Here is a 17,336-nt window from a genome sequence, read left to right on the forward strand (position 1 = left end):
GAGAGATCCATCAGGGTGATAGTTTGGAGGTTTTTAGATAAACAGCCTTTGCTGATCAGTTTAGCCTGAGCCCTCTGACCCTGGACCAGCCAGTCTGCTGTTAGTTTGACCCCCAACCTCTCCTTTTGTCTTTGAGACTCAATGCCCAAGCGCACACACTCACCAACACACACCCCTACTTTGCCTATTATCTTTGACAGCCCTTACACTCATATTAAGATCTACTTCAGTGATTTCAGGGCTGTTTCAGCCATAAACTCTCATTTAGTGGAAATTAGCTTGGGCTAGAGTCTTGTTACTATACAGTCCTTAACAGCATTAAGCCTTTATTGTGGCTTTTAAATACCAACAAGGATGGATTGTACCATTCAAATAAAACTCCAGCATCCTACTCTGTTATACCACATGTAATAGCCACACATTTATTGTTTTACATTATTGTATTGCCATTGTGCTGTCCTCTGAGTGCCACACTGATTCTAATTACAGATACACACATGCTTAAAAAGGGGTTTATGCTCACATCCCACTCAGACTAGATCAGATGAGGAGGGCAGCAATCTCTAAACTAAGTTTATCATGGACAGCAAAATCAAGAATTAAAGGAAATTAACAAAACTATAAATCAATAAAGAGTCTCAGGTACAGTCTTTGGCTGATGTATTTGTACTTCCTAAACATTTTTACATTTTGCCAGCAGCACTTCAGTGGTTCTTCATGGGAATGAATGTGGTAGACCAACACAAAGAAGCAAGTTATTATTAAATGGAAGAAAATGATACATGCAAAAGTAAGTTTGAAAAGTGTGGCATGCATTTGTATTCAACCCTAATGACTCCAATGCCCTTGCATAAAATTCTGTGCAATAAATTTAATTAGAAAGTCTCCTATTTAGCATAAAAGAGTATCTGTGCGTTAATGTCCAGCTGCCCTGTGAAGGCCTCAGAGATCTGCTACAAAAACATTGGTGATCAACTTGATGAATTCATTGAAGATCAAGGAATGCAGCAGACAGGTCAAGCAGAAAGCGGTGGAGAAGTTGAAAACAGGATTGTCCTGTTAAAAAAAAAAAAAGCCCTAAGCTTTGAACGCCTCAGAGCTCGGTTCAATCCATCATCTGAAAGTGGAAAGAGTATGAGGTACAACTGCAAACCTTCCAAGACAACTCCATCCACAAACCCATGACAACCTTGGAGTAGCTGCAGAGAGCCACAGCTCAGGTGGAAGAATCTGTTCATTATGCATTCCACAAATCTGACTTTAATTCAAGACTGGGAAGAAAAAGTAATTCTTGAAAGAGACATGGAGGAAGGTGCTGTAGTCAGTTGAGATAAGCATTACACTTTAAGATCAAAATGCAAAAGCTGCTGTGGAGAGCTAACGCCCTGGAAATGATAGAGGTAGCGTCATGTTGTAGGTATGTTTCTCTTTGGCAGACAAAGGAGGATGGAAAAACAAAGGGAGCTAAATACAGAAAAGTCCTGGAAAAATATTTTATGAACTGAAATGATTTGACAGTGAGGTGGAGGTTCCTCTTCCAGAGTATCTCTCTTCAATCATTTGGACTGACTTTAAGATATTTTACAAAGCTGAATGAGCAGCAATTTCTGTGTTTGAAAGCTGAGAGAGCAACACATCAAAATAGCTGCAGCAATAAGAGGGGGTTTTACAAACTTAACTCAGGTAGGCGGAATAGAAAAGCATGGCAAAGTTTTAAAATAAATAAATAAAACACGTCCTTCTTCACCTTCACTACTGTGCACTACTTTGTGTTGGTCTATCACATAAAACCCCAACAAAGGACAGTGAAGTTTGAGATTATGTTGTAAAATGTAAAACAAAAAAGGAAAACTTTGACCTTATAAAAGGTGTGAAATGCTTTAATCAAACATCCTGAACACAAATTCTAGTCTGTTACTGTTAGGCTATTGGAGAAAAAAAAGCTTCTTCTCCTGTTCCCTTTTCCGGTGACCGATCGCCATCAGAACGATGGAGACGAACCATAATCATCTTTTCCAATTACACTCCATCTCAGAGCACTTATTCCACACAAAATGACATCACTAATGCTAAACACCACGCAAATGCCTTTAGGAAGGGAGGCCAATTTATACATTCAAACAAATACTTGAGACTGTAATGAAAATAGCTTTTTATAAGTCCTTAATATCTTTTTCAAAGCACTCATGTAAGAGAAATTGCTCTGCACAAATAATTCGGTTTACAGCCTGTCTGGTCTGATTCAAAGCTTCAGCTCAAATGACTGGCAATTGGGCGTGCTACTCAAGTAACATGTGAGATGTTTCTCCGTGCGCATAGTTCTGTTACATACCACCACAGCTGAGAAGATCTGGGTACATAACTAGTGTATTGCTGCAGAATAAGAAGGGATAGTAGTAGTTATATGTGCAGGAGTGGTGCAGAGGAGATGGGACTAATGATAAACACCACTTAGGCTCTTTGATCACGAAGCTTCATCAATCTACTCTCCGACCAGCATGTCTGAGAAAGTCCTCCACCGATAGATTGAGGTCCTGCACTCCTACACAGTCCACACCGTCTGTGTTTAATATTAGTCCCACTTCACCCAGCACTTTACTCACTTCTTCCCTTTTTTGCCAAAAACATGTCAGAAGGTCCTGTTGCTGTACATGCAAGCATGGAGAAATGCATTTTCACATGTGGAAACTTGTGGAATTTGGCTCTCTCTCCCTCTTCTGGACTGAATCCGCCTGGAGACAAAGGGTTAAGGAGGAACAGAGCCTCTGAAGAGGTGCCTGCTTAACCCCTGACCCTATGGTGTATGTGATGGAGACAGGAAAGAAGAAAGAGAAGTAAAAGGGTGAGAGAAATAGAGGGCTGACAACTTCTGAAATGTGACTAACTCTATGAGAGCTGCGGCAACATGTTGATAGAAAAACCAATAGGAGTCTGAACGAGAGTTTCTTTGTCCTCCGTCGCGACGGATCCCCTTCCCTCTCAGGGCAGCAGGTTGTCAGAGAGACGGTCCAGCTGGTGGAGAGCGAGACGCCAAACAACCTGTCAGAGATAAAGAGAAGGACAACGAGGTATGCACGGCACATTCAGAACCCTGCAAGGGTTCCCTTCAGAGTAACCTCTCAGTAGGAAACACATTCAACACAACAGAATGAGGCTTTGCTGCTTATCAGCTCCTTCAAATTCGTACATGCATTTGACCTGATAAAGAGAGCGGCACTCAAAAGAGTTTCCACTGCAGAGATGTTAGACGTGCTTTAAATAACTCACCGTTAACGTTGAACACCACGTGAAAGAGGAACGTACAACCAGTTGACTCTCTCTTGAAAAATTTATTCAGTTTCTGTTTATAAATCTGTATTTTTTTTTCTCCAATAAAACATGTTGTTTTAGTTAGTTTTCGCAACTATTTTTCAACACTTTGGGATGGAGAGTAAAACTGGAGATAAACCCTCAAAACTGTTCCACAAGTTAACAACAAGCAAACTTTACAAACCTGGAGCAATAAATACTATTAACAGCAACGACGCTAAAAAAACACTCTAAAACATCTCATTTTCATACACACGCAGACACCCCTACACACCCACCGGCCACTTTATTAGGTACACTGCGCTAATAGAAGATTAGACTTGATTTTCTTTTGGCTTCTGATCTCCCATAATTGTTTGTGACAAAGATACAACAAGGTGTCAGGAACATTCCTCAGACATTTTGGTCCGTATTGACGTGATTCACACAGCTTCTGCAGATTTGTTGGCTGCACCTCCATAATGAGGTGCAGCCAACTCCGATCAGTTCCCAGTAGAAGCCAGTGTAGTACTCTGAACTGACCTCATGTTCAAGAATGGTAGATGGCCTGTACTTTATCAAGTAAAGAGGACTGTAGGAATGTAGGGATGTAACACTACATTCAGTCATTCACCAATTCATTCACAGACTGCCCTGGGGAAGATTGACAGAAGTGAGGCTGCCATGCACCCGCACCAATGGGCCCTCTGACCACCACCACCAGGCCAGGCGGGTGAAGTCCCTTCCCCAAGGACACAAGGTTACAGTTGCCCACCATTTGTCCTACAGTGGCAGAATAAAGTCCTACCACTGTCACTGCCTTTGCCAAACTGAGATGATTTGAGCTCTCCAACATGGGCATTATCTAGCTGCAGGTTGCCATAAAGGGAAGAACATGATCAGCAACAATATTTGGGTAGGCTGCAGTTGGCATTATGAGGGCCAAAGACAAGACAATATTCCCGACACAACCATGCCCCCACCAGCAGCCTCAATTTCAACTTTAGATACTTAACGGCATTGAGTTGTTGACATGAGATTGGCTAATTCAGTATTTTCATTTATAAACGGAACTAAACAAGTGGACCAAATAAAGTGGCAGACGGGTGTGCAAACACATGATGAGGCTGTTGCTAATGTCATGTTAAAGCACCTTATAATAGGTTACTGCATGTTAAAACACCCGGTCAGAGAAATGAAAACTGCTTCAGGACACAAACATAAAGCCAAGCTTTCTGTCAGGAAAAGGATACAAATGTTTACAGTAAACTACAAGGGAAATGTACTGAAATCTAATCAAAGCAAATGTTGGAATAATTGTGTGTGAATATGACAGAAACCAATTTTGATCAAAAGCAAAGCATTGATGTCAATGCAGCAACACTGGCTTGGTGCGTTGACATTTTCATATGCAGAGCATCATTTTTTTCTTATTTTTTTTCTGCTGAGCAATCCTCACGTGTCAGAAATCAGCATTAGATTCATGAATAATTCACAAGCAAACAAGAAAGGGCCAACACACACACGCACACGCCTACACACACTCCCACACACACGCACACACATAAACCTCTCCGGTCAGCTGAGAATAAATATAAGCTTAGTGTTCATTTGCTGCTACTCTGTGAACAGAGGATGCTGATTGGTCAGTTGGGGGTGACTGAGAGGACACCAGTGACAGCTGTGTGACGCTGACTTGTGCATTTACCCAGAATGCAATGGAAGCAGTGTTTACAGGTCTTTCAGCCTGTAGCACGATCTAAACAAAGTGTTTATCTCTGCAAAGGGGAGCCTGCAGCTATTGCTGGCTGTCTCATTGGAAATTAAACTCTGAGCATCCTTTAGCTGAGCTGACACCGGGTTTGCATGTACACTAGCACACATTTGGACAACAGAGTGCCTTTTCTCCTTCACTGAGACTGAGCATGGAGCAGTACTTTGCTGCACTAACAAGAGAGACAAGTCTGCCCTGGGCTGTGTTGTGATAACTGAGATTACATTGGTGGATAAATGTTGCTGTCTGACTGACAGTGTGCACAATTTACATCCTTCACCATGCATAAAGTAGCAGATGTTGAGAGAGAAACAGCCAAGTGCTGTTCAGGGGTCTGGCCTTAAAAATAAATCACAGGGAAAATGTTAGAATGAGCTTCAAATAGACGCAAAGATAACAACGTCACTGATCACCAGGCTGCCTGGAAGAGGCTACATTTCACTAATGTCCTTAATGTTAGGTCCTTAATAATTTGCTGCTCCTTCTAGCAGAGAGGAGGAACATGACTTACACAGCACAACATCACAGAATTCACAATAATTTTACAAAAGTATCTCAGTTCGTTCAGTGCAGCATCTCTAAGGAGAGCAGGGAGGTTATGTTGAATCTGTCTTTATGGTTCGGTTAGGAGGCTGCACTCCATTCTGGGACTCCACACCTGATGTGTGTGTGGGTGTCTAGTGTGTGATAGAGAGGCGGCGACAGGTTGGGTGTGTAGCGTGGAAACTCTCTGAGAGGAGAGCCAAGCTGTCTGCTGGGAACGCTCTGGGAGCTCTGCGATCGAGGTCCGGAGCTCTGGCTCTGGTAGGGATCATGTGGGATGTGCTCTCCCAACGACGGAGAGCTCTGATGGGCCAAAGCGCTTAGTCTAGAGCCCTGGGGGCTGGAGCTGTAGGGGGGATGAGGAGTGTAAGGTGGGTAAGGTTCCACGGGGGTCATAGCGGTAGGGAGCGGGCAGGTATACGACCAGGATGTGCAGTTGAATTCATCCATTCTGGGTTCTGAGCCGGCAAACATGCATGCCTGACGCTGTCCCATGTCTGAGCTGTAGGGGGAGTCAGTGAGACCAAGAGTGGGAAGGTTTGACAAACCGGGTGGAGGAGCGGGATAGGAGGAGGGGTGGTAGTACGACTCCTCCTCGCTTAGTGAACCACCAGTGAAGGGTTTCTTGTATGGAGGCTGGTGGTTCCTTGGAGAGCAGTTCTCCTCTGCTGCAGAGAGAAAGAGAAAATATTGGCTTCATTCGGAAATTAGGACACAGAGGATGAACATCAGAACTCCTGACTTAAAGCTGCAGTATGTAACTTTTATAGAATATATGTTTTTTATATATTTATTAAAACTGTCTCCATGTTGTGACAGTGTGGAGACAGATAGTCTGTGAAAATATCAAACACCTCCACCTATTTTCTATAAAAGCTAGATGCTGCAGCTTTAAGCTGCTGAGTTGAAAAGAATTATTGTTCAACGGATAGATTTTATGGTTTGCAGATTTAGGATAATTACATTAAGGCCATGAGTCAAAAAGATAAATGCATTATGAATGTAAAATTGTGGTTTTCACCAAAATGATGTCACCTAATGTTTCCAAGTTGTTGGTGAAACTGCAAACATGATGTTGTTATTTCATAGGTGTAATCAACTGGGTTACTGCAAATAATATGTACTACCAGCGAAATACAGAAAACAGTTTTACCACATTAATTGGCATCCTTTTAAAGAATCAGACAGTAGTATTGAAAAAAGCCTTTAGCACTGTCTTATACTGGGCAAAAAGAAGAAAATTCCAGCCTTTAATCTGTGTCCATTTATTGAGAAGGGGAAAAATTGATGGTAGGAAATAGTTTTTCACAAAACCACCAGCGCCACAACCTCATTTTGCCAACAGGGCTGTGCTCCTAACCAACCTAGGGTGTTTGGTACTGCTAAGCCTGATTCAAAACACACAGTTACACTTAAAGTCCTAATAGAGCTTAGCAAACTTTACATGTTTATATTTGTGATGGTAGGATCCAGAAACCCTTTTCCTGCCATTACTTTAAAATAACTGGTTGATATGTGCCCAGGTTTTGCTGTGAAGGCTTGGTAACCCCGGATGCTTTTCTCTGTAGTCAATTTTCATATGTGAGCTTTGGAGATGTCTCTCTTCCCTCGTCACGGTGCCCACCGTGTGTGGTGCCAAGATAAATTTGGCTCTTTGTTTAGCTTATTAGCTGGTGGCAAAAAGAAATAAGCTTCTGATGTGTGTCACCGCGTATTTGTTCCCCAGGGAGCCACAAAATCATGACTTGATCATTTACTCTAGTTAAATGTTCGAAGAAACTCTGATCCCCTTAGAAAAAGTGTAAATGTAAAAAATGGCCTGGATACATTTAAATAAGCAGATTTTGTGGGCATCACCCTTCTGAATCTAAAGTATTTTCCCCAAATGAATAAAATTAAAAAAGTGAATTTTTCAAAAGTTTTTGTGTGAAATTACACCACTGTAGTAAAAGATGAAAGACTATATACACGTCTTTAAATGGGAACTGTGACAATTAGCTAAAACTAAATGAATGCATTTAAAGTCTGAATTCAAACTGAAATTATTCATATCTCATTGAAGGAATGAGAGGTTATCTTTTTTTTTACTAAATATGCGTCTACTGAAGTGGTTTCTAATTTTCTTTTTTTATTGCTCTTAATTATAATGTCTGAGTATCCATCGAGAGCGCAAATGGGTTCACATGAAAATAACTTATTTATTTATTCATTCAGCTGATGTCCTTGTAAATCTGATGCTAATTAGATTTGCAGACACTAAGTAAGGGCAAGAAATGGGGCAAATTAATATAAATCTGTTTTTCAGCTATATTTGTGCATATTTGTTAACCACTGATCTGCATTCAGATGCAATAAAAAAAACTGAATTAAAAACAAGTTAAGAGTTTTGTTTAAAACTCACATGATCATTAAAAATATGGAATATTAGATGATGGAATTTTCTCATATTTAGCTTTATAAATTAGCAGGATTTTCTGTGAAAACTGAAGTGCAAATGTTGCACCCACCTTTCCTCTTGCTGTAGCTGTAGCCCGGCAGCTGCTGGCCAGGCTGAAGGTGTGGGTGAGGATGGGAGTAGTGAACAGGCGGGGCGCTCAGCAGCTCCTGAGGACTGCCGCAGCTCAAACCGTTCTCACAGCTGAAAGGGGACCCGATGGCATCAGGAGACCCCCGCAGACCTCGACTCTCCCCACTGAAGGGACTCCCAGCAGAACAGGCTTTCTGTCGGACAGTACTGCGAGGAACGACGGGGTAATCTTTACTGCAAGATTAAAGAAGAGGGGGACTCTGGGATTAGATGCACTTGTTCTTATAACATTTGATTTTCTTTGTTAATACATCTGTTTTGTTGTTATTTTCTCTCCGGCCCATTTAGTTTTTCCACAACCTTTCAGTTGTGATTTTTTCCCCCCTGCACTAGCTGCCCTCTGTGTGAACCCTGCGGTATGTAGGAGACAGCGGGCCACATCTCCCTGACTCCTGCTTACACACACACACACCCACACACACACACCCCATGCACGCACATACACAGGCTCAGCCAATGCTCTTGTGAGATAATTCACCGTCTAAAAATAAACATCCATCCATGTGTCACTTCAGATAGACTCTCCTCTCCTCAACAACACGAAAACATGGGTGCTGCGTCTCCCTCCCTTGCCCCTTTACAGGGTTTTCTTCTCCCTCCGATCAGTAACAGCTCACTAAAGTCTCTGAAATGTCTATGCGACTCGAACAGAGATTAGCTCGGCACACAATCTTACACTGTGTAGGGCCGGCATCAGCCAATCAGCAGTGACAGGCCTAATAGACCTGCAGCAATGTGATGTCATACATTTATCAATCCAGTGTTTTCACTGGCCGTTTAGTCAGAGTTCAAGCTTCAGGTGACAAAAGCTCAAATCTTTTCAAACCACTTGGCTATACCATATGCATGCAATCACAACATCCACAGCCTCACCAGTGAGTTAAAACGGACAAAGATGGGAACAAAGAAATTTATTTAACTCTTATAAACGCTTACAAACATGCAGAAGCGAAAACAAATTGTAAACACTCACCCTTGAAGCTTGGCCATGCGATGCAGCTCATTGTCGTCACTGCCTCTGAAGCCCTTGGCAAACGGATTATTTTCTATCTTCAACTGTGTGATCTGAGTGCGTTCAAATAGGACAGAAGTAAAAGAAGGCAGACAAAACACAATGTTGTGGATTCACATAAACCTAAACATACGTCCCTATTGGCTGTGATTGAAGCTTTAAGCAGCTCAGTTTGAGCTCTGCACAACCAGAATTCCTCGGCTGCTGGTGCTCAGAGTGCAGCGTCCGCGTCCGCGCCAGCTGACCGGCTGACGCAGAATAAACTGTTTACCCAAACAGTCACTGGGCTTTTAGAGGTCTGAAGCTTTGAGCTTTGAAGTCGAGGCTTCAGATTTTTCTTGGTGATGTCATGAAAGTAAACCTTCTGCGTTTTGAAGGATTTCTTTTGGCTATGGAGCAACTTCGGCAGGACAAGTGGGCCAGAGATCAGGTCCAAACAAACTTTGAAGTGCTGAAAAGACTGATGGTCGCTGCCAAGGTTTAGCCTCAAGAGCTCTGATTTCTACACTGGAACATAAAATATTATTACACGCTGGTGTGAGTGCCTTAATTACCTCGAACTTATTCTGATTTTCTCAACTTCTTATATATTAAATAAAAACTTTAAATAAATAAATAAATAAAAATAAATAATGAAACTTTAAAAAATATATATTTTAATCAAACTGAAGTAAAAGTAATACAAAGTTTATGCTCAACAAAACATTTGTAGCTAACATTAGCAAACAGTATTGTTCATAAATCACATTTTTACAATTGTTTAGAAATAAATGATAACTATATCTGCTGGATAAAGATTATAAATTATTTCTTTTCTTATTTTTTTTAAATAACTGACCAATTGACTTGCATTGAACCATACAATAAAGATAATCAAATTTAACCTTGGCTGAATTGAGATAACATTTACTGTAAATTGGCAGCTTAACTGAATTGAATTTTGATTAGGTTTTTTTATTTAGTTATTTTTTATTAGAACTGCATTATCTATCCATTAAAAATAACATACTAAATTATGAGATTAAATTAAAGTTTTAATTAAAAAATAATAATAATGAAGTAAGAAATAATATTGGAAAGTTCATATTTAATGCTATCAAGTTTAATGGGTTTTTTTCCTTTCTTTTTTGTGTGAAAGTGAAATCAGATCAAAATGAATCTTTATGAAAATGTATGGACCCTGTGGCTCAGAGCTTCGGCAATCTGTCTTTAGTAGGTGTCAGAAAAACTGAAGGACTCAGGATCAAGGGAAAGAAACAGCTCATAAGAGACCAGCACTCACATGAACACGCCCACACACACACACACACCCACGCACACCCATACACACCCACACACGCACCCCCACACACACGCACATACCCCCACACACACTCAGAGGGATTTATCTTCACAAGGAAACACTAATTAAACTTTGTAGAGACAAAATTTAAACAACAGTAGGGTGTCACTGTTAAACTTTACTGTTCAAATATATTAGAAATATTAAAACAATTTTGAAGCAATAAAGAATGCACTTCGTAATACAACACCAAATTATGTCCAAACACCAAAATGTTTGCTGTAACTGGTGATGTGTGGGAAAGGCCTACCTTGTGGTTTTGATAAGAAGTCACAGCAATGAAGGCGGTTTCTGGGAACACATGGGTGCAGAAAGCCGTGTTCTTTGAGCCGAAGCCGTTGTTTTCATCCGCTTTGACAATGTGGAGACGAGGTTGGTATTTGTGCATGGAGTTGAGTATTATCTGCATGGGAGGAAAGGAGAAAATGATACCGTGACACCGACACAGCCGTCATTCTTCCAGCAGATGCTGGTGGTTGGACAGACTTTATTGAGATTGAACCCATATGGTCGAGATTCTGTAGTTTTTCAGATTTCTTTGTTCCTGTTAATGATTAAAATACAACATTTGTGGTCGGATCAAAGCGATGAACGCTAAGAAGAAGACCAACTAATTTTTGGTTTTTTAACAAACATCATCTTAATCATTCATGAAGTCGTTTTAACTGTTAACACTTATCCATTATATTGTGATAGACTACATTCAAATCACATATTCCCATCAAATACTTCTTATTTTACTGGATTAATATAATTTGTCTCATTGCATAACATAGAAGGATAAATTCAAAACAAGTCTGTGTATTCAGATTTTAGCAAGCTTTTTCAGGCTAAGGACATCCTAAAAAAGTTTTACACGGATTCTTTAAATCTATTTTTGAAACAATAATCTGTAATGTCAAATTATAGTAACACTGAATTAAGTAGTCCAAACTATTTCCAGCACACTCACCACCACTCTGTAAGCGGCTTTTAATTAGATCAGTCTTTCTGAGTACAGGAACCTTTTGTTTATCCACAGAGCTCAATTTAATATTACCACTGGTAACATCCATGAGCTAATGGACTCTGGATTCATTGAAATCATTATCCCTAATGGGAATACTGGAAATGTTTGTTTTTTTCATAATGTAAAAAAAAAAGAACAAAGAAAGAGAGAGAGAGAGAGCGCTTGATGTGGCCTATGTGTTGTTTTCTTTGCACATTAAAAACAGAAATATATAATTATTAAATAGAAATTCTAATTGACTAATTTGGCCAACAACTTACGTTCATTAAATAGTTTATTCTTTTTATATACCTTTCAAGCAAAGTTTGTATATTTTATTCTCTTTAAATTTCTGTCTTTAAATTATCCGGACTAATTTGTGGACGGACAGGAGGAGAGCTGACTCACGTGTCCAAAGGGGTCCAGGTGATTGTTGGTGAGTTTGAGCTTCTGGAAGGAGACAAGCTGGCGGCTCCAGTGCGCTCCGGTAGCGGGAGAGTCCGGGTGGACGTAGAGCCTGCCGGGCATCGCGGGCTCTGCTTTGCCCGTTACAGACCTGAATGAGTCCAAAAAAAAAAAACAAAAACAAAAAAAAACACCCATCAGATAGAAAAATGACCAGAGAGTGAGACTCGGGACTCGGGCTGTTGCAGTGATTTCCCGAGCGCCCTGTGGCGCAGTCGGCCTCGGCTGCCTCAGGCGGGAGGAGGCCTGCGTTGGCCGAAGCTTTAATTAGACTCAAATAATGAGCAGCGTTTTGTTGTTTCGACATATGCTTAAAGTGTAAAATAAAATTTCTGTTTTACGGGATATAGCTAAGATCCATTCAAGTGTTACAATAAAATAGTAAAGTGAAAAAGTCAAGTAATCTGCATTTGGTATCCTAATAATTTTAGGCCTTCAGACTTGAGGTTTGCTGAGTTTAAAAGTCCGAAAGAAGAAAAGGAGGTCATGTTTTATTATTATTTTTTCTTTAACACTGATTTTACACTTAGATATTTTAAATTTAGTACATCCCCAAAATATGTTTTGGGTATTAGCCAATAATTAAAAAAAAAAAAAAAAAAGCATGCTAGATTTAAAATGGAACCTATTTAATGAACAAATTTATTTGTATGGAGCAAGAAGTAAACATGAGACTTACACAGAGATGGTGGTTTAGTTGTCTGTTATTTTCACATGTTGTGCAGCAGAGAACAATGAGGTTGTTATGTTTAAATATGTTGTAGTAATGAATGCATCACCTTACGCTGTGTCTCCTCATAAGGTTCAGAAAGTTTGTGTTGGAGTAAAGATTTAAGTTTTTATCTGGATTTAGCTACTTCAGAACTGCTAAATGAGTTAGCGTGCTAATAACTTTGACTCTTACTGCAAACCTGAGGCAATTATTTCTAATGAATAGCAGATTTTAGCTGTGGTTGTCAGGGAAGCTTTAGCATACAATCTTGTTAGAATACATTTCAAATTCAAGAATACTTTATTCATCCCAGAGGGAAATTAAATGTCGTTGTAGGATCGCCTGTAACAGTCTGTGTTACAACAAATATACGAAGCCTCTAACTGAAGACCCTCTGTTGTTGTATAATAGTCCATAGGTGGTCTGTAATTTTCTTCATTTTATGAAGAATCCTTGTTTTCATAATCATTTCCAGAACAGAACCAGCCTTCTTGATCAGGTTTTAAGACCCTGGTTCTGATGCTGCCACCCCGACAGATGATGGCAGATAACATGCTCAACAACAGATTTATAGAAGAGCTGCAGCATCTTTCTGCAAACCTTAACAAACCTAAGCTGCCTCAGCCTGCTTGGTCCCTTCTCGTAGACAGTTTTACCATTGCAACTCCAGTCCAGCCTGATGTCTGAGTGAACCCCAAAATATTTATATTCCTCTGTCACCTCCACTTCTTCTTCCATGAAGGAAATAGTTTTTGACCTAATCTTGCTTCTCTTGAAATCCACAACCATCTCCTTTGCTTTGCTCACATTCAAGATAAGATGATTGTTTTCACACCGTGCCAAAAATCCTTCCACCAGCTCTCTGTACTCAGCGTCTTGACCAAGTCTGATACATCCAATGACTGAAGAGTCATCTGAGTATTTCTGCAGCTGATGGGACTCAAGCGCTGCAATGCTAAAGTAAACTTGCAGCAATCTGAGGCCCTTAATCCATAGTTAGTGTCAGGGAAAAGTTTAACATGCCACCATAATAAAATAGATTAATAATATGTGCATCCGGCTTAATGAGTTAAGTGATAATGCTAATGCTAAACTCAAACTTAGTAGAATGTTAGCAAGCTGGACTCTTAACCCCCAGGCAGTCGTTGCTAATGAACCACAAGTCCAAGCCGTGGCTAAGAAACAAAGGCTTAGCCACTGCATATTGTCATAACAAATTGAAAACATTTGCATCCAGCTTAAACTAGTTAAGCTTCTTTATTAGAAGGCAAATGAACGATGCAGCATAGCTTTTAAAGTGTGTTTTAGTCACGATGTTAGCTAAGGCAAAACAGAAGGGATGCATTGGAAATATAGTTATGTATAACAGTTGTCTGTGTGCTCTAATTGATTGATTGATATTGATTGTTTGATTGATTGATTGACCTAAACCTAAGAATGGATGGAGGATTCTAGACTGAGAATTTTAAAATACCGATCACTTGTTATTTTTACTATATTAAGTTTATTTTCTCAGCATTTCTTCTTTTATTGCTGGTTCGTTCACCAGGGGTCAGGCAGATGCTTAGCTGAGGACTTGTAGAAGTATGCGACAGCATGCGTCTTCTGCATTTCGTTGGCACTGACTCTGCATGGGAGTTTGTCCAGTGGGTGTTGGCAGCCTTTCTTGATGGTTCCTAAATCTCCATTTACAATTGACATGACTGGAGTTTGTTTTCCCCATGTGCCCGACTTATACGTTTTGTGAACTTTGCTGTTTTCTCTGCCTCTTTCTTCAAAATGTTATTGCCATCTGATATAGATTCATCAAGTAAGCAATTCATTCTGTTCCTGTCAAGGAGCACAATGTCTGGTCAGTTCACAGAAATGGTACAATCCGTAGGGACGGTCATGTCCTACATGAGGACATAATCCCCACTGTCAATCACTTTCTCAGTCCTGTTCTGGTGCCACTTGTCACTTGAATCTACAACCATTCTCTGGCACAATGCCCAATTATTCAAGTAACTCTCAATCTTGTGTCTTTATTTTGCAGCCTTTATGACTAATGGTTCCCTTTGCTTCCTCCCACACAGGGCATATCCTGCTGACCTGCAGGCCCATCACATTCTTTTGGTAGTAGCGAGTTTTAAATGCTTGGTCCTGATCCTTCATTGAGTCCTGCACTCCACAACCATGAGTAATAATAATAATAATAATAATAATAATAATTTATATTAAGCATTTTGGATTATTATTATTATTATTATTGTGACATTTGACTAATATTGCCTGTTGTATCTAAACATTACATGTAAATACAGAAGAGCAAGAACCCAATTAATTTATATAAATTAACTGATGTAATAGCAAAACTACCTTTCAATAATCAATAGGATGTTGTGGAATATGAGTAATTTAAAAGACTGAAAGAAATTTAACTATCTTTGACTAAATGTTTTTAGAAATATTGATTAAAATCAATTGTAGTTATTTAATAAGATTTAAATAAACCTTTTTTTTCCTGTTAAAAAATAAACTTAGCATAAACTATGGGTTTGGCTGTAAAGTCAATTTACAGACATTCATAACACCAAACGAAGAAAAGTAAAAATCTAAAATTGTGGATAAAACAGTTCCACTTCTTTATTTTTTTTCTTTTCTTAAACCGCAAGTCTTACAAACTTTTCCAGAGAAAGCAAAAAAAGCTTGATGTGGCTTACACATCGGGAAACAGAAACCTCATCCTAAAGCTGTCTCCCAATAAGGCCTCAGGGTTGTACAGCACAAGGATAAAAAGAAAAGAAAAAACATTTAGACATCTTTTACGAGCACTTTATATGTCAGCAAGTTTATCCACAGTCGCCCCTCCTGTCTTATTCTCAAAAGGAAAGCTTATTTTCGGCGTTGTGGGGTGGCAGCAGCGCACTGATGAATCTCATTAGAGTCAGTGGTCCGTTCGGGTTTTAGCCTCAGCACAAGCTGAATGAGAGACTTTAATCCGGTCTGTGCCGTCTGTCCGCTCCGTGAACCCGTCATATTCTGATGTAACCGGCGGGCAGACACACAGAGGGAGAAACATGGGGAAGTAGGCCAGCCCGAGCCCGCGTAAGGACCCGACCTTTACGCAGCGCAGAGACAGGGTCGAGTGGAGGGTAGAAACTCGGATCATCTCGGTTCAAACCACCACTTGTATAAGTTTATCCGAATTATATAGAATAAAAAACATATATATATGTGGGCCTCCTTTGAAATTAATTTAAACATTTTTTTTTTCCAAACTCCAAAAACATCGCTAAACTATATACTGTTGTGTAGTAAAGAGATGCAATAGACAAACCATTTATTGTCCGCAAATTTGTAGCGATGGTCATCTCCGGGCACGATGTCCATTAGGAGTATATACTTGGTCTTTGGATTGAGTCCTGTGACTTTGACCTTGTAGCTGGGGAACATTCTCCTGCAGGGGAAACGTGGAAATAATTTAAAAAATAACATTGCATTTCTAGCATAATAAAAATAAATTATATAAACAACGTGACGTTGCAAACTAAAACGGACGGGAAAGTAGACTGCATAAATTCCTTCCCGCTCTCCTGAGACGAAACGTCCCTTGGGGCCCTCTGTGACATGCGTATTCCAGACCTTATTTTGTTAGAATGATTCATCACAGTTTTTTTATTTTTTATTTTTATGTACAACACGCATCGTTTTTGTATCGTTCTTTTTCTGGGGATTCAGGCGTTGTGGTAATTGGACATCTCTATTGCATACAACAGAGTAATGCCTCCTACCTTCCAGCTTTCGTGATGATCATTTCAGTTCCCACTTCGTCAAACTTGGTCCAAAGTTCCCTGTCATGAAGGACAACTTTGATCCCCTCCATTCCCTACGGCAGAAACACAAACACTGCTTTATAAGAGGAAAAATTAAGATATTTGAGGAAAACAAAGAAAACATTTTCCTTCAAATTTGTGAAATCAAAAAGCTCCAAATTCGTTGCAATTTAGCGAACTTAATCTGGTAGATTCAATAAAATTATTAAAATGCAAAATCAAACATGTTCGAAATGCTCCGTACGCGTCAACATTTTGCATATTAAACTCAAATCTATGTTCTACTAAATAAGCGGCAGTTAGTAGTGATAAATATTTTATATTTACATCAGGGTCTGCAGCAGAGGCCGCTACCTGCTGGCTGGAAGCTGTCTGCGGTGAAGCAGCTGCTGATTTTAAAGTGAAGCTGAGATTTTCCTGCTTGCTCTCCTTTGGAGAGTCCAGACAGTCCGAGTCCGGGCGATCTGCAAGGCCGAACTGGTCCCCTCCGTTCGCCATGACCAACTGGACAGACACGCACACATGGACGCACACACACATAGAGCAAAAATGTTGATTCGGTTTTTAAATATTTCCTCCAAGATCACTGCTGCGTGTTCAGTTAAGATGAAGATTCACGAAGTGACACACACAAGCAAAAATATCAAGCAATTTATGCATACATCGTAATGTGTAAAACACCCAATTAATAACGATGAAAAAAAAAGTAAATAATGCAAATAATGAATTAAACTGTATTAGAGATGCGTGCGGTGGCTGCAAGTGAGAGGCTGTAGCCACATTGATTTAGTGATGCACTATTAATCAGAT

General features: G+C 39.9%; 1 protein-coding gene across 1 annotated transcript; it reads right to left on the reverse strand.

Annotated features, from left to right (window-relative positions):
• Positions 1–3,319: 3,319 nt before the first annotated feature.
• Positions 3,320–17,027, reverse strand: tbx5b (T-box transcription factor 5b). Its single transcript, XM_032577634.1, has 8 exons — positions 16,854–17,027; positions 16,485–16,579; positions 16,031–16,150; positions 11,943–12,090; positions 10,797–10,949; positions 9,166–9,257; positions 8,113–8,366; positions 3,320–6,273 (listed from the first exon to the last, which is right to left on the reverse strand). The coding sequence occupies exons 1-8, from the start codon at positions 17,022–17,024 to the stop codon at positions 5,687–5,689; spliced, it is 1,620 nt and encodes a 539-aa protein (XP_032433525.1). The 5' UTR covers positions 17,025–17,027; the 3' UTR covers positions 3,320–5,686.
• Positions 17,028–17,336: the final 309 nt, after the last annotated feature.

This window comes from Xiphophorus hellerii, chromosome 12 (genome assembly GCF_003331165.1).
Source record: "Xiphophorus hellerii strain 12219 chromosome 12, Xiphophorus_hellerii-4.1, whole genome shotgun sequence".
In the NCBI taxonomy this organism is placed as follows: domain Eukaryota; kingdom Metazoa; phylum Chordata; class Actinopteri; order Cyprinodontiformes; family Poeciliidae; genus Xiphophorus; species Xiphophorus hellerii.

What these genes read in the sequence shown, in the direction of transcription:
- tbx5b (XM_032577634.1), bottom strand. Translation starts at nt 17,024, where the DNA reads ATGGCGAACGGAGGGGACCAGTTCGGCCTTGCAGATCGCCCGGACTCG. An exon ending in CTTCTTATCAAAACCACAAG is followed by an intron (nt 9,258 to 10,796) that starts GTAGGCCTTTCC and finishes GAACGCACTCAG; the next exon opens with ATCACACAGTTGAAGATAGA. An exon ending in CAGCTACAGCAAGAGGAAAG is followed by an intron (nt 6,274 to 8,112) that starts GTGGGTGCAACA and finishes TTCTCTCTGCAG; the next exon opens with CAGAGGAGAACTGCTCTCCA.